We start from the raw sequence: 22338 nt of genomic DNA, 5'->3' as shown, positions 1-22338 counted from the left end.
ACTCTTCTCCTCAGCCCTGCTTGCACTCTCACTCCCACATCCCTCCACAAACAGGGCTCCTCTACCTTACCACCCCAACTATTTCCTACACTCAGCCTCCCTCCATTCTAACTCCACTCTCTCCTCTAACCACCCTCTTTCTACCTAGCTTTGCCTAGTCTTGAACCTGACATTTTCGTGGGAATTTCAATGTTTGAAGAATCACGAGTGACCATTCGGCCCATTATCCCTCTGCTGGATCTTCAAAGGAGGAGTCCTCCATTATCCTGTGAGGCCTGTCTCGTCGCTCCTCTTCACCATTCTGTCCCCCTCCCATTCAATAGTACTGCCATTGTAAGTTTCCACCACTTTTTCAAAGCCTCTTGGAGATCAGACTATCTGAAGAACACCGAAACACTTCCCAGATACAGAGACTCTCCTCCACAACCATCATCTACTCTTGCTTTTCTTTGGGATTCCAGTGTAGAGTATTGACAACATTGGAAACCAGCTAACCTCCAGAAGGAGGACCTGCATTCGTTGATTACCTTGCATTGCTTCAGGATGTTCCCAGATGCTTTTCTCAGGCGTGTAGTCACAATTATTGGACCTGCAGCAGCAAATTCGCACACAGCAAGCTCCTCCAAGACAGGCACACACTTATAAATGGACAGCCTCATGCCTTAGTACTTGTGGATGATTACAGCAGCTCCACCTCCCCAGACAGTGCCTGTAAAGCGTTTTGTATGTGCATCCGGGGCCTCAAACAATGCCTAATTTGGAGCACAACAGTGCAGCATCCCCTCAGTACCGCAGTGGGAGCATCAGTGCTGGCTGACCTGCTACAACAAATAGGGGTGGCACTCAACCCACAAACTGCATCACAAAAAAGGCAAGACCTGCAGATCCCCACCCCCCACCCAGACTGCAAACTTGGGATTGTGTTTGAGGGAAGAGACTCCGTGCTGAAATATATCATAACTGTATATGGACAGGGTAGTGCACATCAAGGTTCAGAGAGACTTGGGACTTTGAAAGGCCCTGAAGACTGAAGGAAACTGTAGCTCATCAACAGACCCCCTGTCACTGTGCAAGGCCTGCGAGGGGCCTTCATTAAAAAAATAACAGAGAAAGACCTCAATCTCTTTCAGTCATTGTTTTATTTCCACACAAACAGAATACTTTCCATGAATACACAGGATTTGACTTTACGATACTTGCTGTGAAGAGTGTGGGACTAGAACATGTCACAGTCTGCCCCTGGATGTTTACAGGACAAGACAGGGCTCACAAACACAACATTTGGTTCTTCCAACCCACCCACCACATTCCGGTGGAATTTACATTCTGTAAGGAGGTAAACGCCAACACCCCAAGGGTGTGGTGCTTCAGGCTTCCTTTCACTTGGGTCTGTGCTCCAACTGTGCCCAGTTGTAATCTTGAAAAGCAGCAGCAAGTTCGGGGAGCTAGATGGTAGCGTGTCTATTTCTCTGGGTATTTTCATTGGCACGAAAGGGAGCTGTACAAAGCAGGACTGGAAATGCCACAACACTTGAGATTATTTATCCTGCAGCTAGAAACGACTGCTATTTGAGAACCACCAGATGGGCAGCCAGGGATCAAAGTGAACCATTTCAGCCCACAGTGCAGGGAGCAGACCATCAGCCAGATAGCCACCGGGCTCCAGATCTGATGGAATCTGTGCTCGAGATGGGTGCGATTGACAAGACGGTCAACAATAGATCCCAGCAGGACAGTCAGTTTGTGGGAAATGGTACAGGTTTGTGGGGTGGTGGGGGGGAAGAGATGTGTGCATGTCTCTGTGAGTGCCAGTCACTGCTACTGCACTGAACCAAGTCCACAGATTTGAGACAACTGGACCTGGCTGTCCAGGGGCTGGGGGTGGTCACATCCAAGCCCCCTCCCCACCCACCCCTCCAACCTGTCCTTCCAAATTGAAACGGACTTCGGGCACTCCACGGCAAACTCAAGTCCCTCCCTACTCATGGCACAGCAGAGTGCCAAACATCCCACAGAACATGGAATGTCAACAGGTCCGTCTCCAGCCATTGGATCCAGCATGGTCACACATTAACACCACCATCCCAGCGAGAACTGTTCCCCACACCCCCCCACCTCAAAAAACTCTGTACAATATGCATGACGCCACTCAACTCCATACCCACAGCAGAGGCAAGCAGTCAGATCAGGGAGAGGCTCTGCATTCATGGTCCCATCTACAGTAAGCAAGGGTGGAATGGTCAGGTGTGCTTACTGAAGAATCCCAAAACCAATCCTTGGGTTCTAACAGAGAGACAGAATCTGATGGGTTTCACCACAGGAAGCAACATGACCAATGCCTCACACAACACGAAAGAGGGCAAACTAGAGCGCATCTCCCTGACATAACCATGTCAACACTGATAGGATAAACCATTCCGCACCTCAGTGTGTATGGTCCCCAACTCCACACTCGGTGACAGAGTGAGGGAGTGTTTCACCGGAACGAGTGCCACCAGTGATGGGTTCATACGCCTACGAAAATTCTGTCCATAAAGCTGTTGTGAAAGGATGTGGCTAAGTGTGGTAGCTGTCCGGGTTTGGCTCAGAGGATGGCTGTACCTTGGGTTTTAGGACGCGGGCTGACAGATTTAAAGCAGAAACAAAGTGAAATTATATCTCTCAAAGGGTTTGTCAATCTGTCGAATTCACTTCTCCAGCGTACAGTGGATGCTAAGTAAATTTAACAAGCACCCCGACAGATTTTTAATGAGTTACAGGTTGAAAGGTCATAGAGAGCAGCAGCAGCAATATGGAACTGAGGTCAAGATAAAGTCAGCCGTGATCAAATTGAATGGTGGAGCAGGGTCAAGGGGCTGAATGGCCTACTCTTGCTCCTAGTTTTAATGTCCTTGTGAACCTAATTCCTGGCAATTGGAAAAAGACAGTTTGTATGTTTTAGCTCGGATTAACTCGGAACTGAACTCCCGGCATCAAAGTGATGAAGAAATAGTCAGATTGGTGGCGAGACCCACATGGGGTTGTTACTGCCCCTTCAGTGAGGAAGGCTGCTCAGCTCTCCCAACTTGGCCTGCGGGTGATTCATCAGAATGGGCCAGGTCACCTCCTGGGGATCCCAGGCTGGATTGACAACAACTCTGATTAAGACTGCAGACAATCACATAGCCCCCAAGCTGCCCTGGACCCCTGGTCACATCACATCCACCGATAAAACCACCACCAATGCAAAGTATCAAAGGACTTGTATACCACTAACTCATCTTATTCTGGGGAGTGAACTTCAGGCACTGGTCCCAGTAAACACAGCACAGTGTAGAATTCAGACAGTGCACAGCACAGTGGCTGTTTGCTTTCGCACTGAAGTTAACTCCATAGAAGGTGCCGGGGGGGTGGGGGGTTCAGTCAAGTTCCGAGACTCAAACCGTCATCACTTTCAGAAAGGCATCCAGCTCTAAGTCGAAATGCACTTATTTGTTACAACCATGGTGTAGCACTGCCTTCGAAAGGTCTGCATTTTATTTGTGAATTTTCAAACTCGAGCAAAAATTTAAGAAAAACTCTTCCATTTATAAATTAAGAAATGGCGGACAGTCATTAACTTCATGAACGAATGAAATCTGAACGCTCTGGTGTCTTGCTGGTCCATTTAATTCCCTTGCTTTGCACACATATAGCGTGAGTGTGTGTCTGTGTCTGTGTGAGAGTGTGTGTCTGTGTGAGAGTGTGTGTCTGCGTGAGAGTGTGTGTCTGCGTGAGAGTGTGTGTCTGCGTGAGAGTGTGTGTCTGCGTGAGAGTGTGTGTCTGCGTGAGAGTGTGTGTCTGCGTGAGAGTGTGTGTCTGCGTGAGAGAGAGTGCGTGAGAGAGAGTGCGTGAGAGAGAGTGCGTGAGAGAGAGAGTGCGAGAGAGAGAGTGCGAGAGAGAGTGTGCGTGAGAGAGAGTGCGTGAGAGAGAGTGCGTGAGAGAGTACGAGTGTGTGAGAGTGCATGAGAGAGAATGAGTGTGTGTGCCTGTGTGTGTGTGCACGACAGAGTGTGCGAGAGAGAGTCTGTGTGTGAGTCTGTGTGTGAGTCTGTGTGTGAGTCTGTGTGAGAGTCTGTGTGAGAGTCTGTGTGAGAGTCTGTGTGAGAGTCTGTGTGAGAGTCTGTGTGAGAGTCTGTGTGAGAGTCTGTGTGAGAGTCTGTGTGAGAGTCTGTGTGAGAGTCTGTGTGAGAGTCTGTGTGAGAGTCTGTGAGAGAGTCTGTGTGAGAGTCTGTGTGAGAGTCTGTGAGAGAGTCTGTGAGAGAGTCTGTGAGAGAGTCTGTGAGAGAGTCTGTGTGAGAGTCTGTGAGAGTCTGTGTGAGAGTGTGTCTGTGAGTCTGTGTGTGAGTCTGTGAGAGAGTGTGTGTGTGAGTCTGTGTGTGAGAGAGAGCGCGAGAGAGACAGAGACAGACAGAGAGAGAGAGAGTGAGTGTGTCTGTGTGAGTGTCTGAGTGTGTGCGTGTGTGTGAGCGTGTGTGCGCGCGCATCTGTGAGACTGAGAGTGTGTGTGTGAGTGAGTGTATGTGTCTGTGTCTGTGTTTGTGTGAGCGTGTGTGTGTGTGTGAGCGCATGAGCGTGTGAGTGTGTGTGTGTGAGAGAGTGTTTGTGTGTGTCAGAGAGAGTGTGTGTGTGTGTGTGTGTGTGTGTGTGTGTGTGTGAGAGAGAGAGAGACAGACAGAGTCATATGTGCACTCAGCGTAGTGCTGCACAAGGTCCCATTATAAATCTGTGCAAACGTTGCTCCCCCCACCCCGAAACCCCATCCAAAAAAAAGGAAAAGCGAGTTTACATGGCGAGGAGAGGGTTCGTGTTTCCTGGTCCACTTCGCCGAAACATTGGCTCTCTAAACGTCTAGTTTGAAGGTAGGATTGGACAGCTTCCGCTCCTGCGCTATCGACAGCTTGGTCTTGGGGTATGGTTTGTGGCAGTCGGGGTCAGAGAGGGATGGGTAATGCTGCCGGTAGCTGGTATAGGCCATGGTCAGTCCGATCAGAGAGCCAGCCACCACATCTACAAAACAAAATTCACATTTTACTCAAGGGGATATGCCCAGCCTCCCCTTCACCCAACAGCTTCCAGCTCCCAGCTCCCAAAAGCTGGCCTTGGTCCCAGAGCCAGGGGCTTAGGGATACAGGAACAGGAGGAGCCTATTCAGCCCATTGACCTGTCCACCATTTCAATACAATCATGGCTGATCGGGACACATTCTCATATCGGTCTCTATCATTCACAAATTTCAAAATATTACATTTGGTCCCCAACTCCAAGTCATGAACAAATATTGTGAATAGTTGTGGCCCAAGCACCAAGGCTTGCAGTCACCCGCATATCATAGCCTACCAAAGCAGAAATGACTCATTTATAACCAATCACCAATCTGTCCCAGCGTATAAATCTACCATCCCACATACTTCAATCTTTCCAACTCGCCTTCTGTTCTTTTTCTCTCTATGAATTCTGTTGACTCTTCATGTAGCAGACCCCCACACACTCAATAAAATAGAAGCTTTCACACTCTATTCTTATGTTTCTTACCAGATTGCATTCAAATAACATACTCTCCTTTCTTATCAGTTACATGGACCTCCTTTGCTGGGTTCTAAAATACTCCCAATCCTCAGGTTTACGAGTATTTTCTGGCAACTTTATCAACTTATTTTTAAAATCTGATCTAATCTTGATATTTGGTTGTAGGCCACCTTTTCCACGGAGCAGTAAACATTACGAGGGGTCCTGACAGAAATGTACAGAGTGAGGAGGGGCACTGAAAGGGTGGGGACGAAAGCACTTTGCATATTTAAGAAGCAGTCCATAACTGTGGATATAGTTCTGAGGTTAAAACGTGGAAGGCTAGGAATGGAATTGACAGAGAATCTTTTCAGTTACCTTTTGTTTGCACCTTGCGAGAATGTACAGTTATGCATATCGATGTATAGAGGCCATTCAGTCCATCGTGTCCACACCAACAAGGATCCCACTACACTCATGCCATTTTCCAGCTTTTTATGTATTTCTCCGGAGGCTGAGGCAACCCAAATGCCTGTCTCGACATTGCTTTATGGTTTTCCTTCAGGCTATGAGATCCAGACTCCCACCACCCTCTAACCGAAAAGATTCCCTGTAAATTCCATTCTTTGCCTTCCACTATTTAACCTTAGAATTATATCCCCAGTTACTGACTGCTTCATAAATGTGCAAAGTGCTTTCATCCCCACCCAATCTGTGGCCCTTTTCAACTTATACATTTCTATCAGGTCCCCTCGAACTCTTCACTGATCTGTGGAAAGCAACACAGCCTCCAAGCTTTGCTTGTATCATAGACCGTCCAAGGCAAGCAGCGACCACATTAATCCCCTCAGCACCTTCTCTCGTGTAACCACTTCCTTCCTTAATGTACTCCACCTGGGACCAACCCAGCACTTCGTACAGCCGCAGCATCACGCCCTTGTTTTGTTTTCAAAAGTTCAGCTAAAAAAGGCAAGTACGTCACATGGTGTTCACCACCATGCTGACCAGCCCTGCTACCTTGAGGGTAGGCATTCCAAGGTCCCTCTCATTTCACTGTATCCAAGGGTCCCACTTCTCATTTTATAAACCCCTTGCCCTGTCAGCCCTCTCTAAGTGAATGACCTCACACTTGTCCGGGTTGAATTCCATTAGTCACTTCTCTGCCCAGTCCATTGCCATCCTCCTACACTCTCCCAGCTATCTTCTCTCTATTTAACCATCCAGCCTGTCATCTGCGAACTTCTCAGTCGTCCTCCCCACATTTAAGTCTAATGCCACAAACAGCAAGGGCCCCAGTGCCGAATCCTGCAGAAGCTGACATTGAGCCACAGAAACATCCCTCTGCCATCGCCTGCTTCCAGCCTGACAAGCAATTTTGGATCCAACATCTCACTGTGCCTTCGATCCCACAGGTTTTAACTTCTTGACCAGTCTGCAACGAGGGACTTTATCTCAAGCCTTGCTAAAAAAAAAATTCATGACCCTCATCAACACTCCTGAAAGGATAGTTGCCGTGAGTTGTCCATGTACAGTCATGCTTTTTCATCTATTTTCATCTCAGCCAATTCATGCCAAATGCCTTCACAATTTCACTTCTTCAATTTGCTTTCCTGAGAATGGGCTTCCTCACGTTCAAACCTAATGTATGATTCTATCATACTGTGGTCACACAGAACGCGTTGTTCACATTCCCAAAATGACAATTCTGCCTCCAAGGGTGGTCATGGATTGGAACCAGGGATCCCGCAATCCACAGTTCATTAATCCAGCGCTGAGCTATACTCCTCTTGCTGAATATTCCCTGAAACACAGCGATTCAGAGCAGTTGCTGACTATGCTGTGATTTCATCACAGAAAAGGCAAACAGCTTGGTGGTATGTAGCCATCATACATCTGAGTACTCAACACAGCACACTCCTCAAAAATAAACCGCAACTCCCACACAGGAATGTCAGGCCTCGCGACAACAACTTCAGTCACAGCAAGTGGTTGTAATCTTCCCCCTTTTGAGGAGGAGTCAGAGGCAGAGGGTGAGAAAGGTGAGGGAAGAGGCTGGAATTGAAAACAGTTTAAGGTACAGTAGGGGGGTGACGCGAAAAATCAGGAAGGCTAGAATTGGAGAAGTCGGACAGCAGAGTGAATCGGAACATCGAGTTGGTTTCAGGGATGGGAGAGGACACCATAAGAAGATACATATATAAAAGAAAATGGGAAGGTTAAAAGGAAGCTGTGGGGGTCTGGGAGCCGGTGTCAGTCAGTCAGTAGTATACAGATGGACAAAACAAACTGGAGCATTTCACTTTGTCAAGGAGTGCTTCCCAAGGTCCAGGACATTGCACTGTCCTTTGCGAAGGCAGACAAGGAAATTAACAGCTTAAGGGAATCCAGGTCTTTCCTGACTGCTCCAATATCCAATGGGGATCACCCTGGAGTTAAACCAAGGGTTTTCAATTTTCCCAAAGGGCCAGCTGAAGGACTGCCAGCTGGGAAAACCCTGCCGAGGTGAGATTTCCTCGATGAGGAGAGAGAGCAGTAACAGAGTGGCCATGTCACTGGATGAGCGAAGGAGGGGACCAGGCAAAGCTCACGGGGACAGGGATTCAAATCCGCCAACGCAAACTCCGTTCACAAAATCTGCACTCGCCTCAGTAATGGTGGCACTGCCAACGACTGTGACGAACATCCACCTGGTTCACTCATGTCCTTCAGAGGGGGAGAACGGCCATCCTCACCCAGTCTGGCTACATGCCAGCCCACACCCACTGCAGTGTGGTTCTCCTTCCAGCTCCCCTCGGGCCAATGGCTTGGTGCAAGGGAGGGGAACAAATTGCCAGCTACACCCACATCCCATGCCAGAATAAAGAACAGTGACTGTGGACTGAACATTGGCAATAGTTAACTGTGGGGAGCGGGCTTCAAACAGATGCAGGATGAACCATGGAGGGAACGAAATGAAATGAAAATAAGATTTCAAAAACGCTTCAAAGGTAATTCTTGGAGAAAGATTAGGATCAGTTACATAAAATTCACAGCAGTTAAGCTTGCAGCTCAACCAGTGAATGCAGATGAGCTCCCATCACCAGGTCTCTGTCGTTCTTTCTGCTTGCTGGGATAAGCCAGTCACTGGACACTCAAAAGGGGTTGAGGGTTTGTGACCAGTCCATTTCTCCCTACCTATGTCTGTCTGCACGAGACAGAGGGTGTGAGAGAGAGCAAGGGAGAGCACGAGGGAAGAGACAGCGCGCGAAAGAGAGAGAGGCAGCGCAGGAGACAGAAAGCGCGAGAGAGAGATAAAGAAAGAGAGAGTACGAGCGAAAGACAGCGAGAGAAAGAGAGAGAGACAGTATGTGTGACAGTGCGTGAGTGAGAGAGAGAGCGAGCGAGCGAGTGAAAGACAGTGAGAGAGACATGGTGCTAGAGATAGAGGGTGCGCGAGAGAGAGACAGAGCGCGAGAGAGAGACAGAGCGCGAGAGAGAGACAGAGCGCGAGAGAGAGCAAGTGACAGAAAGAGAGAGAGCGCGAGAGCGTGAGAACGCGAGAGAGAGAGAGAGAGAGAGAGACAGAGTCCGCCTGCGCCCCCTGGAGCAGGATGGGAGAGGGTGCTGACAGGGTTGAAACAGCCGCTGAGTGCTCACCTTGCCAATGGTGCCTGTAGTCACAGGCGCGTGACAGAGCAATCATAGCTGCGATGTAGACCGGCATCATCATTACACAGAGCCGCCAGCCTTTCCCGTGGCCCCTCGAGGTGAAGCAGTGCAGCTTTCCTCCCAGGTAGAAGGTGGTGAAACCCAGGCCAGCAAAGGCAACTGTGGGAGAGAAATGACAACAACTAGACAGGTTCTGCTGTCTGTGCACCCTCCGTCCCTCACCTTCAGCTGCACGCGCGCGGGGCTCAGCATGGCAGTGAGGACGAGCAAGGGGACGCTGCTACAAATCCCCCGCCACCTCTCAGTGTTGCAAAGTGAAAAATCGGGGGTCGGTCCATCCCGAGATTCACAACAGAATGAATGAGCCAGTGCCCACCCACCCACCTTCGAGCTCCGAGTGTTGATGTGCCATCGCCCTGCCCCCTCTCACGTTCTGCTTTCTGCAAACTTGCTTTGGGTGCTGGGCACCTCCTCCCAACGGGGCAGTGGGGTTTGGGGGCTGAGGGTCATTTGGCACCTTGCCTGCGGTGTCATGGCAACAGCTCACCTTCTGGGGCGAAGGTTGGGGGGGGGGGGGGGGGGTCAAGGCGACCTGATCAGCCATGACCGTGCGAATGGCAGAGTAGGCCTGAGGGGCTGAAGGGCCTTCTCCCGTTCTGTCTGGCCTGACGTCAGACGCCGTGGGCATCTTTTGAGCCCATCTCACCGCTCAGTGCGATGCTGCTGATCTGCGACGTCACTCCACAGTGCCCGCGTTCCAGGACCTGGAAGCAACAGCCCAACGCAGTCAGCATCCTGGGACACTGAGTGACAAACAGCCCGTGGCTACAGCTGAACAATGTGGCAAACCTTACATCAGGGCCACAGACCAACGCACGGCGCTCTTCACAAACCGCCACACAGTGGTGCTCAGGCCAGCACGCGCTCTGATCGATCAGCTTGGGTCAGGAGTTGGCAAATAACTTCCACAAGTGTTAGCTCTGGCCACCTCCCCTCAACGCTGGATGGCATCTCCTTCCCTGAATCCTACCTACATCCTCGGGGCTCCTATTGAAACCAATCATCAAACTATGGCAGCTTGGCACAGAAATTGAACCAGGCTCGCCATCTAAATACTGTGGCTCTGAGGGTAGATCAGAAACTAGGAATAACGGTTAATTCATCTCCAAAACCTAACCACCATCTACAAGGCACAAGTCAGGAGTGACAGGGAATACTCCCCCTGCTTGTCCTGGATGGGGGCAGCTCCAACAACACTCAAAGAAGCTCGACAACCATCCAGGGCAAAGCTGCCACGCTTGATTGCTACCACATCCACAAGCACCCAATCCCTCCACCACTGACGCTCAGTAGCAGCAGTGTGTACTGTCTACAAGATGCACTGCAGGAATTCACCAAAGATCCTCAGGCAGCTCCTTCCAAACCCACAACCCAGAAGATTTGGAGAGACGAGGGCAGCGGATACATGGGCTCAGCAAGGCTTTGCTCCTGCCGGCTGTAAGTGCCAGAAAACCCTTCCCAAACAGCACTGCGGCTCTACTTAGACCAGTGAAACTGCAGCAGTTCAAGAAGGCAGCTCTTCCCACACCCTCTCGGGGGAGCAATTCGGGATGGGCGATAAACGCTGGCCCAGCCAGGCACCCCCCACGTTCCGTGAATAGGGACAAACAAGAAGGGAAGGGCGTACAAGTTGTGGGTCTGTCTCTGTGCTAATCTGATGGGTGTGAGGTCAGTTGTACTTACAGGAGGAGTGGCCGCTGGGAAAGCTTTTCCGGCCCTCCAGGACAGAGCCGGGATCACCGGTGCACTGCATGTCCTCTGTAACCACTCCATCCGGAAAACAGCGGTAGAAATAATCCGGACGAGGCCTGCAAACAAGACGGCACAGTCACCAGCTCGAACCTTCACAGCTTATAACAATGCCGATCTGTCACCTTCTCCGGCAAGTAATTTAGACAGCAATTCAAGACAAACGTGAGGCTCCCACTAACCATCCCAGCAGGAATTCTGGATAAACCACATTCGCCAGAGAGTGGGACCAACGTACACTACACTGTCCACATTACGGAGAGGGCCAAATACTTCACAAGTTGCAACAGGAATAAGCGACTGGCAGCATAAATACTGGCGTGTTGGGGGCTCTGGCAACACCTCTGAGCCAGGAGGCCAGGGTTCAAGTCTCACCTGCTCCAGAGGGGTGTAGTAACATCTTGGAACCAAGCTGATTGGAAAATATCAAATTCCTGGTGTGAACACTGGGACAACAGCCCATCTTCCTCCCCATTAAACTCTTCCTTCACAAAGACTGAAGCTGGTCAACATCTGGTGTCTGCAGTCCTTACCTGGGTGGACCCGCCTCCCCACACACACACACCCCCCCACCCCTGCCCCCCCACACACCCTCGGGCACTACGTTCCAGACCCTAACCCCTCGAGTGAACCTGCCTTCCCCCCACCCCCCAAAACACCCTCAGGCACTACATTTCAGACCCTAACCCCTTGAGTGAAGCCACCTCCCCACCACACACCCTCAGGCACTATATTCCAGACCCTAACCCCTCGAGTGAATGCAAACACCGAACAAATGCACCATTGTATCTCTCACTCTGTTAAACACTCCACAGCCCTGCACAGGCACAATGGGAGAGAGGGATCAAAGCGGTCTGGTCGAACTCTCCTGGTCTGTAAAGATTGGTGAGAAATACCATGAATTGGTTGCTGAGCAGGGTAAGGTGCTGGGATTGTCTCAAAGGACAACTGTCACAAGCAGGCGACTAATGACACTCTGTCACAGAACTGTAGTCAGTCATTCTCAGTCAGAACACAGTTTGTCTCTAGTTTCAGCAACTTCAGCTCTGAAAGTGCATCAATGTACCTGTGGCACTGAAAAATACAGGCATGGGTGTGAGGCCTGTGACAGCACAGAGTGATGGACAGTGCCTGAGGAGACAGCTACGGGCCGACGGATCACACCTCAAGAAATTCATCTTTTTCCAGAGAGGCTCAAAGAATGGCCCTTGTGAAACAACATCACAGCGAGTCAGAAAGCCAACCGGGAGCAAAGGCTGAGCAGAGCTTCAACTTTTCCTGAAGCATTTGTGCGCAAGGGTTTGGGATGGTTTTCGGAAACATATCACGGGGGACGGGAGGTGAGGGTGGCATCAGCCCTACTGCCTGTCAGTGAAGCTGAACGACCAGAATCAAGCTCAGGCACAACAAAGTAACTCTGCCTTTCCTCAGATAATACAGAAGCCATTTGTTGGTGACGTGCTCGAGCCAAGATGCTGGAACACCACAGTACGGGGAAATGGTTTCAGAGCGTACACTGGCAGTGAGCCAAGATGCTGCGCGCATAGAGTTTCGAAATGCCCAAACAGTAAATTAAATCTTTGGATTTCAAGTCCAGAGCCAGCATGGTTGCGACAATAACATGCTGCAATACTGCTCCAGCAAAATTGTTTTTGGGTCATGCCCGTCCTGGCTTACCTTCCAATCACAAGTTTCAAGGTGTTTGTAATCACTCCATTCAGAACCAGGCCCAGAGAAGCAGCTGCAAGGGGAAAGACAAGAATGAGGTGACCACCACAAGACAGGGGTGGATTACACAGAGTCACTGCTCAGTGAGAACATCACAGATACTGAGGAACATTCAAGCTCCAAACGGGAAACCAGATCTCAACTGGCAAACAATGGTGGCTGCAGGCCTAAGTGATGATTTGACTCCCAAGGGATCAGCGGTTTGGGACTTCTCCTGTCTCTGAAGGGAGCACTTTCAGGTCAGCCCCCACTCAGTTTATCCGACCACCAAACGGCCACCCCTCAACCAGCACCTGCTAAAAATCAGACAAACTCCTCAGCGCGGCCACTTGTGTGGGATCTTGCCATGCATTCATCCACACAACAAAGGTGACCACAGTTTAACGATAACATATCACACAAAAGGGCGGGCAGCCCGTCTGCAATGTTCCAGGGGCATCAGGAAGGCTCTCCCTCTTGGCCCCAGAGGGAACATTTTTCCACTGGGCACAGGCTCACATTGAGACTGAATGGATGGACATCACTCACCCAAACAGCCTTCCTTCACATCCCCGTTTTCTGATCGATTCAGCACCTTCATCAGGAGAATCACCATCAACGGAGTCAGGAAGGAAATGGCCTGGTGGAGATGAGGGGCAGGGGGAGAGGGAGAGAGAGAGAGAGAGAGAGCGAGAGAGAGAGAGATAGTTAGAGGACAGTTAATGTTATTTTCTGCCCTGGGGAAATGGGCTCCACTTCTTGTCTCTACTCAGCTGGGACAGGAATCCAAGCAGCAAGAATGACCGAGAGCATGAAGAGACAGCAAATAATGCTGAGTCCGCGTTTGCTCGCCAGGCTGCGGCAGACATGACAGGAACCTCAACAGGCTTTTAGGCCGGACAGAATAATCCATCCAGTGCCTCCTCTATCCATTTTCCAAACAAAATACACTATGCTTTCCCATGGACGTGTTCCACATCCCAGGTCCAGACCCCAGCAGAGTTGACTGCCTGGGGAAGAGGGTTGGAACAGCACAGGGTGAAGTGCACTCAGGAATGGCCTGAAAGAGCTGGACATCTGCAGCCAAAGAGATGACGATGGAGCAGAGTTCCCAGCCACAGTTTTGCCCATACCCCTGCACGGTTTCAACCGAGGATATCGCTCAGCATCGAGGAGACGCAACATTCCCTGACTTGCTGAAGGGCACCGCTGTAGTTTTATTCACTTACAAACATGTGCCAGGTGGGAACAGTATCCCGCTCGCTCCGGGGATTCTTGTACAGCCACATTTCCTCCGGGTGGATAATCCGGTGGAATGGAGTCATCGTCTCAGTCATCCTACAGAATGCAAACAGCATGAGAAATCTTTACCCAGTCACTCTTCCCAGAGCGCAACTCAGCCTCCAGCCCATCAGGTCCACGGGATCTCCAACTGGAGGTGCTCAATGACCAGTGGCAACTGTTGGGAAAACCCATCTGGTTCACAGGCAGCCTCTAGGGAAGGCAAGTGCCATCCTTACCTGGGCCTGGCCACATGTGACTCCAGGCCCACAGCACAGAACATAGAACATTCCAGCACAGTACAGGCCCTTCGGCCCTCGATGTTGTGCCGACCTGTCATACTGATCTCAAGCCCATCTAACCTACACTATTCCATGTACGTCCATATGCTTATCCAATGACGACTTAAATGTACCTAAAGTTGGCGAATCTACTACCGTTGCAGGCAAAGCGTTCCATTCCCTTACTACTCTCTGAGTAAAGAAACTACCTCTGACATCTGTCCTATATCTTTCACCCCTCAATTTAAAGCTATGCCCCCTCGTGCTCGCCGTCACCATCCTAGGAAAAAGCCTTTCCCTATCCACCCTATCTAACCCTCTGATTATTTTATATGTTTCAATTGAGTCACCTCTCAACCTTCTTCTCCCTCATGAAAACAGCCTCAAGTCCCTCAGCCTTTCCTCGTAAGACCTTCCCTCCATACCAGGCAACATCCTAGTAAATCTCCTCGACACGCTTTCCAAAGCTTCCACATCCTTCTTATAATGCGGTGACCAGAACTGTACACAATACTCCAAGTACGGCCGCACCAGAGTTTTGTACAGCTTCACCAGAACCTCTTGGTTCCAGAACTCGATCCCTCTATTAATAAAAGCTAAAACACTGTCCGCCTTCTTAACAGCCCTGTCAACCTGGGTGGCAACTTTCAAGGATCTGTGTACATGGACACCGAGATGTCTCTGCTCATCTACACTGCTAAAAATCTTACCATTAGCCCTGTACTTTGCCTTCTGGTTACTCCTACCAAAGTGCATCGCCTCACACTTGTGGTTAGCTCTGGCCTGCCCTTGGAGGGGGAAGAGAACAGATATGGACAATAAACGGGTGAATGAAAACAAACAAATAAAGATCCGAGAACCACCTGATTGAAAGAAGAGAACGCAATTTTCAACGGCAACACGTTCATTAACACGTAGACTCCCAACTTATAGGGGAAACTCTGCCGCCGCCCCCATAACCCCCACCCACACAGTCCTAGCCCCTGCAGCTTCCATCCTCGGCAGAGCTGGGGTTCTTGTCCTCTCAGGCTCCCCACCTTGGTCACAGCCATGTGATCCTGCCTGCACCCCCCACCTCCCCATGCATACTCCATCAGTTTGGAAACCCTCTCCTGCAGTGCTCCAGCTGTTTCTCCTGTTAACATCCTACACCCTCAGACCACAGCAACTTCCTCAGCTCATAAACCTCCATCCTGGCTCATAAGCACTTTCGGGTCCTGTATCTGAGGAAGGCGATGTTGGAGCGAGCCCACAGGAAGTTTACAAGAACAATCCCGGGGAGAAAGGACCTATCACATCAGGAGCGGGTGAGGACTCTGGGTCTGTTCTCGATGAAGTTTAGAGGGACGAGGATCGCTTTGAAACTCAGAGAATGCCGAGAGGCCTGAATAGAGTGGATGCAGAGAAGATGTTTCCACCAGTGGGAGAGACCAGGACATGAGCACACAGCCTCAGGGCAAAGGGGCAACACTTTTGAGCTGAGGAGAGGGAGAATTTCTTCTGCCAGAGGGTAGTGACTCTGAGAAACTCATACTGCAGAGGGCTGTGGAGGCGAAGTCATTGAGTGTACTTAAGACAGAGATGTACAGATAGGTTCCTGATTGGTAAGGGGATCAAAGGTTATGGGGAGAAGGCAGGACAAAGAGGGCAGGAAACATATCAGCCATGATGGAATGGTGAAGCAGATTTGATGGGCCATTTGGCCCAACTCTGCTCCTGTATCTTCTGAACGCACTGTCAGGATTAGTCCCAGCCAGGGTTTTCACTTAAATTTTGTTTTTAAAATGGGGGTGCAGCAACAGCAGAAACTCGTTGGGAGTGATGGATCAGGTGGGAGGTAACAGGGAGGGAGGTAACTCGACCACAGACAGGGTTCTGACAGAAAGCTGAGACACTTACAGGAATATTGCAAACAGGAGTAATCTTAGTGCCACTTCACAGACTAGGTTTACCACGACATTCTTCCGCATGGTGACCCGAGCTTCCGGCTGCCTGGTGTTTCAGTGCTGACCTGCTTGGAAAGACAAGAGTAATCCTGTAAGGCAAAAGCACACAGGATCCAGGGTAACTTGGCAAGGTGAATCCAAAACCAGCTGAGAGGGAGCAGGCAGAGGCTGGTGGCAAAAGCTGTTTTGACTGGACACCACTGGTATTCCACAAGGATCAGCACTGGGTCCCCTGAAAGACAAGAAATGGTGGCAGGGCGATCTGTACAGTAAGTACGCGTGTGACACAAAGTGAGGAGGAAGGATTTAGGTTGCAGGAGGATACAGGCGGATTGGTCAGATGGGCAGAATAGTGACGGATGGAATTTAACCTGAATAGCTGTGAGGTGATGCATTTTGGAAGAAGCAATAAGACAAGGGAGTACTCAGTGAATGGCAGAGTGCTGGGGAGCTCAGAGGGGATCTTAGGATGCTTGTCCACAGATCCCTGAAGGTAGCAAGAGATAACGGGAACTGCAGATGCTGGAGAATCCGAGATAACAAAATGTGGAGCTGGATGAACACAGCAGGCCAAGCAGCATCTCAGGAGCACAAAAGTAGTGATACAGGTTAATAGGGTTGTTAAGAAGGCACATGGAACTCTTGTCTTTGTCAGTCCAAGCTCAGTTTCTCAGAGCAGGGAGGTGTTGATGGAGCTGTACAGGACTTTGTTTAGGCCACGGATGAAGTACTATGTACAGTTTTGGCCACCGCACTGTAGGAAGGTTGTGATTGCACTGGAGGGGGTGCAGAGGAGATTCACCAGGATGTTGTCTGGGGGGGAGCATTTCAGTGATGAAGAGAGGCTGGATAAGCCTGCATGTATTTCTTTGGTGCAGAGAAGGGACCTGATAGAGGTAGGTAAGATGATGAGGAGCACAGACAGGATGGATAGGAAGCAGCTGTTCCCCTCAGAGGTTTAGAGAGATTTGAGGAAGAATGCGTTCACCCAGAAGGTAGTGGCAGTGAGAAATGTCTAACCTGGGAGGGTAGCTGAGGCGGGAAACTTCACAACCTGCCATAAGTATTCGGATCAGCGTTTCAAGCATCGTAACATTCAAGGCTGTGGAAAATGAAATTAGTGCAGACTCGATGGGCGGAAAGGCCTCTTCTGTGCTGGATGACCTTTTGTCATCTTACTCGCTGAACCAAGCCACAGTTCTGAGTGAACTCAGTACTGCAGGAACGTTTCTGCCTGGCAGCTCCTACACTGTCCCAGTCTGTTTGAACAAACCCAACTTCCTGGAAAGAGCTTTCAAGCTGATTTTGCAGTGTCACTCACAAACAGGTACTGGTAAGGAAGCCGGTGAAACACATCAGCAGAGAATTCCAAACACTAACGACCATCCAGAGAAGAAATTGCTCCACTGCTCCATTCTGAAAAGAGACTCCTAACTTGTAACCATCTGCCCTTGTTCTCAATTCCCCCCACAGCACGGGGAAACACCCTGTCAATATCAGCTTTACCCAAAGCCTTCCACTCCGGATTCTGGATTCACACCCTGAACATTTCTCTCTGAACAGCTGAGAAATCCTGTGAAGCTCATACAGCGTGGAAACAGACCCTTCGGTCCAACCAGCCCATGCTGACCATAATCCCAACCTAAACTAGTCCCACCTGCCAGCCCATTAGCCTCTAAACCTTTCCTATTCATGTAGCTATCCAAATGTCTCTATAACGTTGTCATTTCACCCATATCCAACACTTCCTCAGGATGTTTATTCCACACGCGAACCACACAGTGTAAAAAAAAACTTGCCCCTCATGTTTTTTCAATCTCTTTCCCCTCACCTTAAAAACGTGCCCACTAATCTTGAAATCCTCCATCCGAGGGAAAACTCCTTTGTCCCGCTGCAACAGATGGATATGAATGACAAATGAATGTAGACCATTCAGCCCCTCCACCATTCAATGAGACCAGTGCTGAACTGTTCGTGGTCCAAACTTCACATTCCTGTATACCCTCCAAATCTGCTTCATTCACCTGCCTCACAAGAACTTATCCCTCTTCTATCTTAAATAATATCAAACTGTCCCCACCGCCTTCTGAGGCAGAATTCCAAACACGCACAACCCACTGGGAGAGGAAAATTCTCCTTGACTGTGCAAGAGGGACAATCCCAAATTTTTAAAGAACACCGACTCATTCTGCACTCACCCAAAAGGAGAACCATCTCTTCCACATTTATCTTGTGAAGACCATTCGGAGTCACGGCAACAGGTCACCCCTCACTCTTCTGACCTTCAGCGGAAACAAGCCCAGCTTGGCCATCCTTTCAGCGTAAAGCAACCCGTTCATTCGTGGTATTCATGAGGTGAACGACCTCTGAACCACATCCAATATATTTTCATCAATCCTTAAATAACAGGACTGAAACTGAGGTCTCACCAAGGTCCTATATGACTGAAGCATAACATCCAAACATATCCAAACAAGCTGGTCCTTTAAGCCCTAAGCAGAAGAATCTTGTAGCAGTTTATTTCACAGAATGAGGAGCACTGAGATGGCCGGAGAACAGGAACATAAGCACACAATGAGCCGAGCACGTAATTCAGATTCTGGTGCATCAAGAACCTGGAATTGCCCCTCCACAACAATTCAAACACAGACTCAGCAGTCAATACCCGAGCTCTCGGCTTTGCCACAAATGCACCCTCTCTCCTTGCAGTAGGCTAGTGCACAAGTACAACAAGTAATCAGGAAAGCTGACTGCACGTTACGTTTTATGCAACAGTCGGCAGGTCAGGCTTCAGTTACACAGAGCACAGATGAGACTACCTCTGGAGTCCTATGTCCAGTGAAGATCACCATATTTACTCAACCATCTTAATGTTGTGGAGGCATGTCAGAGGTTTTCCAGACTCATACCTTGCAATAAGAGACTGTCTTTTGAGGAAGATTAGACAGGCTATGCCAATATCCCATGGAGTTCCGAACAGTCAGACTTGACTGCTATGAAGCATACAAAATCCTGAGGGGACTTGACTGGATGGAGGTGGAGACGAGGGTTCCCCTTGTGGGAGAATCGAGAATTCGGGGTCATAGTTTAAATATCCAGGGTCACCCATTGCAGGCAGAAGTTTTATCTTCTCCCTCTGCAAGGGTTAAGGGTGTTTTGCAATTCCCTTCCTCAAAAGGCAGTGGATGCAGAATCTTTAACTATTTTTAAGGCACCATTTTGATTGCCAAGGGAGTGAAAGATTATTGAGGATGTGCAGGAATGTAGATATGACGTCAAAATCTGATCAGGTGCGGTCTCATTGGATGGTGAAGCAGGCTTAACGGGCTGACTCTTGCTGTGCGTCTAAACATTGAGAAAAGGGCTGCGCACTCTTCCTGAATCTTGCCCAGTTCCTTCCTGCTGGCGTTCTTCCCTTGCCCACTCATCCTTCACATAGCCCTTTGGAAATCTGATGTTGAACCTGTTTCTATTGTCTTTTTGAGTTATTGCATTCCAACACATGACAACACAGCTCATGATCCCATTCATTTTTTTGGCAGCTCCAACACCAATCCTCCTGTCTGTGGAAAAAAAAAGCCCTCTGGTGCCAGCTCCCCTTCAGCAACCCATCCCAAGCCCCTCCACCCTCATCGTACAGCTGCAACTTTTCAGTAATCGCTGCCTCTCCTGTCAATGTTGCCACATCAGATGGCACTGAGGCTGCTTCCAAAGTATCATTCAAAGTTGAAGGCAGGATTGACGGCAAGCAAGCCCACTTTTTGACTGGCTACGCTCCCGTCTCGGGTCCAGCATTCACTTCGTTCTGGGGTGGGGGGGGGGGCGCAATCGAAAGCAAAAGGTGGAAGTCTCCCTGTCAGTAGATCCAGGTACCCAGCCAGCCTCTCAAACAGAGCAGCCGCCACAAGTCCCCCTGTGCTTTTTTTTAAGGAAAAGGGGAGTCAGATTATCGGTGAATGATGGGGTGGCGGGGAAGCAGAAGTGTGGGGCAATCACCCAGCCATGATCTCACTGAGTGGCAGAGCAGGATGGAGGGGCCGAGTGGTCTCCTCCTGGTGGGGATGTTCCCCTGGCTGCTGCCAAGGTCACAGAGGGTAAAGGTGGCACATGTTGCAGGACAGAACAGGTCAGCCTGCACAGCCCTGCAGACTGCAACCAGACTTCAGGGCGGAGAGGGGTTGGTTGGGGGGGGGGGGGGGCATTCGCCCCATCGCCTCTGTGATAGCCCACCCTGCTGTGGGAAGCAGCGAGAAGAGATTAAACCAAAAAGACGCGGGTAGAAAACACGGTGGTGTGCCCAAGGTGGGTAGATGGAGCAGGCAGGGAGGGAATAACGAGTTATGCCTCCCCTCGCCTATCCCACACCCGCCCCCAGCCATACCCTCAAACCCAGTTGTAAGGAGCAGGTGATGGGGACCGTTCAATTCCCCGCTTCCTTTGACAACCCAAAGGGTTTTACTCTCGGTTTTTCATGGACGTTAATTAATACAGGGAGCGGTTACGGTCCTGCTGCCGGGAGCAGCGGCGCCACCCATTCGCCCAGTTCCCCCGCCACCCTCCGCCTGCACTCACCAGCTCGGTCACCCGGACAACCCTCCTCCCTCCCTCCCTCCGACTGTGACGTGGCAGCAAGAGCGCACCGCTGCATCTCCCCCACACCTCCCACGGGAGCGCCACTGCGTCGCTACCGCCACCCTTCAAATCAACTGGTCCTCCGGCCGCCTGAGAGCGCTACTTCATAACGCCACCAGCCTCGCAACCCGGAAACGGGGCCTCCTATTACAGCGCCCCGACGGCTTGGAAGCGAAACTGCAGCGCCGACCCCAGTTCTTCCGTCTTCGCGCGTCAAAACCACGCCTCCGCGGCTCCCAAGCCAACTGGTCCTCCCACCACAACGCCGCCCGCCGTCTTGGAGAGTCACTGCAGCGCCAAACTCTTGTTCCCCCCCGGACGCCCACACGCCACTGAGAAGCAGTTGTAGGCCACTCAGCCCCTCTACCCCGAGTCTGCAAACCCATCCTTTTCAGATCGGATGATTCGATATTCTTTCTGCGCAGGGATAGATGGGGAGTAAATACAGAGCCTTGCCAGCCAGCCCCGCTCATATCCCCTGAACAGATTGATTTCTTGAAAAATTCCATCGAGACCAACATAAACATTAGCTGCCCCTTGCTTTTGGCAAATATGTCAAACTCTGCCTGGAAAAGATTCAAAGATCCTGCCAAAAGCTCATTAAAGGTCTGCAAATCCCCCTCTTTCAGCTGCATACCCTGCAACTGATCAATCTTTGTCTCATAACCTCCCGCCAGCTGTCTTCATTGGGACAGCTTTTGCTATTCAAGGGTCCGAGCAGGAAACAAAATTCACAGCAACCCATGTACAGAGATAACAAGGTGCAGAGCTGGATGAACACAGCAGGCCAAGCAGCATCTCAGGAGCAGGAAAGCTGACGTTTCGGGCCTCGACCCTTCTTCAGAAAATCCTGAAACGTCAGCCTCCCTGCTCCTCCGATGCTGCTTGGCCTGCTGTGTTCATCCAGCTCTGCACCTTGTTATCTCAGATAACAGTTCCTGCTATCTCATGTAGAGGGACATTTGGGCAGATGAAGAAAGCTTCATCAAAGAAGCGGGTTTTAATGAGTAGGAGAAGGACGGCAGATACATGGGAACACCACCCCATGCAAATACACCTCCAAGCCCCTCACCACCCTGAGTTGGAAGTACATCACCGTTGCTTCACTGTCATTGGGTCAATATCCTGGAATTGCCTCCCTCAAGTGCGTCAACCCACAGCAGGAGGACTGCAGCAGTTCAAGAAGGCAGCTCGCTCCCAACTCCTCAAGGGGGCAACTAGGGACAGTGCAATAAATGCAGGGCCGTGCCAACAACACCCAATTCCCATGACAGGTTAATAAAGAAAAGGCCAGACACAGGAACAGCAAAATATTTCTCTAGTTTTACTCTGTGTCTCTTAAAAGCCAACATACTTTTGAAAATCTGCATCAACTGCATTCGTCAAAGTTTGACGTGTAACATTTAAAAGATGAAAAATCTCACAATAAAGACGACAGTGCCTCCCTCTTACATGCCAGTGCTGACAATTACTTGGAAGAGAATGAGCAGTTTTTCTCTGTACCCCGA

At 50.1% G+C, this 22338-nt stretch overlaps 1 protein-coding gene across 8 annotated transcripts; it reads right to left on the bottom strand.

The window, feature by feature from the left end:
* Positions 1-1127: 1127 nt before the first annotated feature.
* LOC125448078 (phospholipid phosphatase 4-like) lies at positions 1128-20878 on the bottom strand. Of its 8 annotated transcripts, XR_007246644.1 has the most exons (9): positions 17219-18020; positions 16152-16266; positions 13920-14028; positions 13240-13330; positions 12661-12724; positions 10918-11042; positions 9163-9333; positions 4808-5028; positions 1128-2621 (listed from the first exon to the last, which is right to left on the bottom strand). XR_007246644.1 is itself a non-coding variant. In XM_048523071.2 (8 exons), exons 2-8 carry the CDS (start codon positions 16220-16222, stop codon positions 4862-4864), a joined length of 798 nt encoding a protein of 265 aa, XP_048379028.1. In that variant the 5' UTR covers positions 16223-16263; positions 20771-20878; the 3' UTR covers positions 3487-4861. The 8 variants fall into 8 exon arrangements, 7 of the variants coding, with proteins under 7 accessions (XP_048379028.1, XP_048379026.1, XP_048379029.1 ...); XM_048523071.2 differs by lacking the exons at positions 1128-2621; positions 17219-18020 and adding an exon at positions 20771-20878 and having other exon boundaries at positions 3487-5028; positions 16152-16263; XM_048523069.2 differs by lacking the exons at positions 1128-2621; positions 17219-18020 and adding an exon at positions 20771-20814 and having other exon boundaries at positions 3487-5028.
* Between the last annotated feature and the right edge of the window lie 1460 nt (positions 20879-22338).

This window comes from Stegostoma tigrinum, chromosome 40 (assembly GCF_030684315.1).
Source record: "Stegostoma tigrinum isolate sSteTig4 chromosome 40, sSteTig4.hap1, whole genome shotgun sequence".
Taxonomy (NCBI): Eukaryota; Metazoa; Chordata; class Chondrichthyes; order Orectolobiformes; family Stegostomatidae; genus Stegostoma; species Stegostoma tigrinum.
The sequence above is the reverse complement of the archived record's forward strand: the minus strand, read 5'-3'. Positions and strand labels throughout refer to the sequence as shown.

Coding starts and splice junctions, on each gene's coding strand:
- LOC125448078 (XM_048523071.2), bottom strand. CDS start 16,222: ATGCGGAAGAATGTCGTGGTAAACCTAGTCTGTGAAGTGGCACTAAGA. Junction 9,334..10,917: donor TCCCAGCGGCCACTCCTCCT/GTAAGTACAACT, acceptor TCTCTCCCACAG/TTGCCTTTGCTGGCCTGGGT. Junction 5,029..9,162: donor CTACAGGCACCATTGGCAAG/GTGAGCACTCAG, acceptor TTTGTTTTGTAG/ATGTGGTGGCTGGCTCTCTG.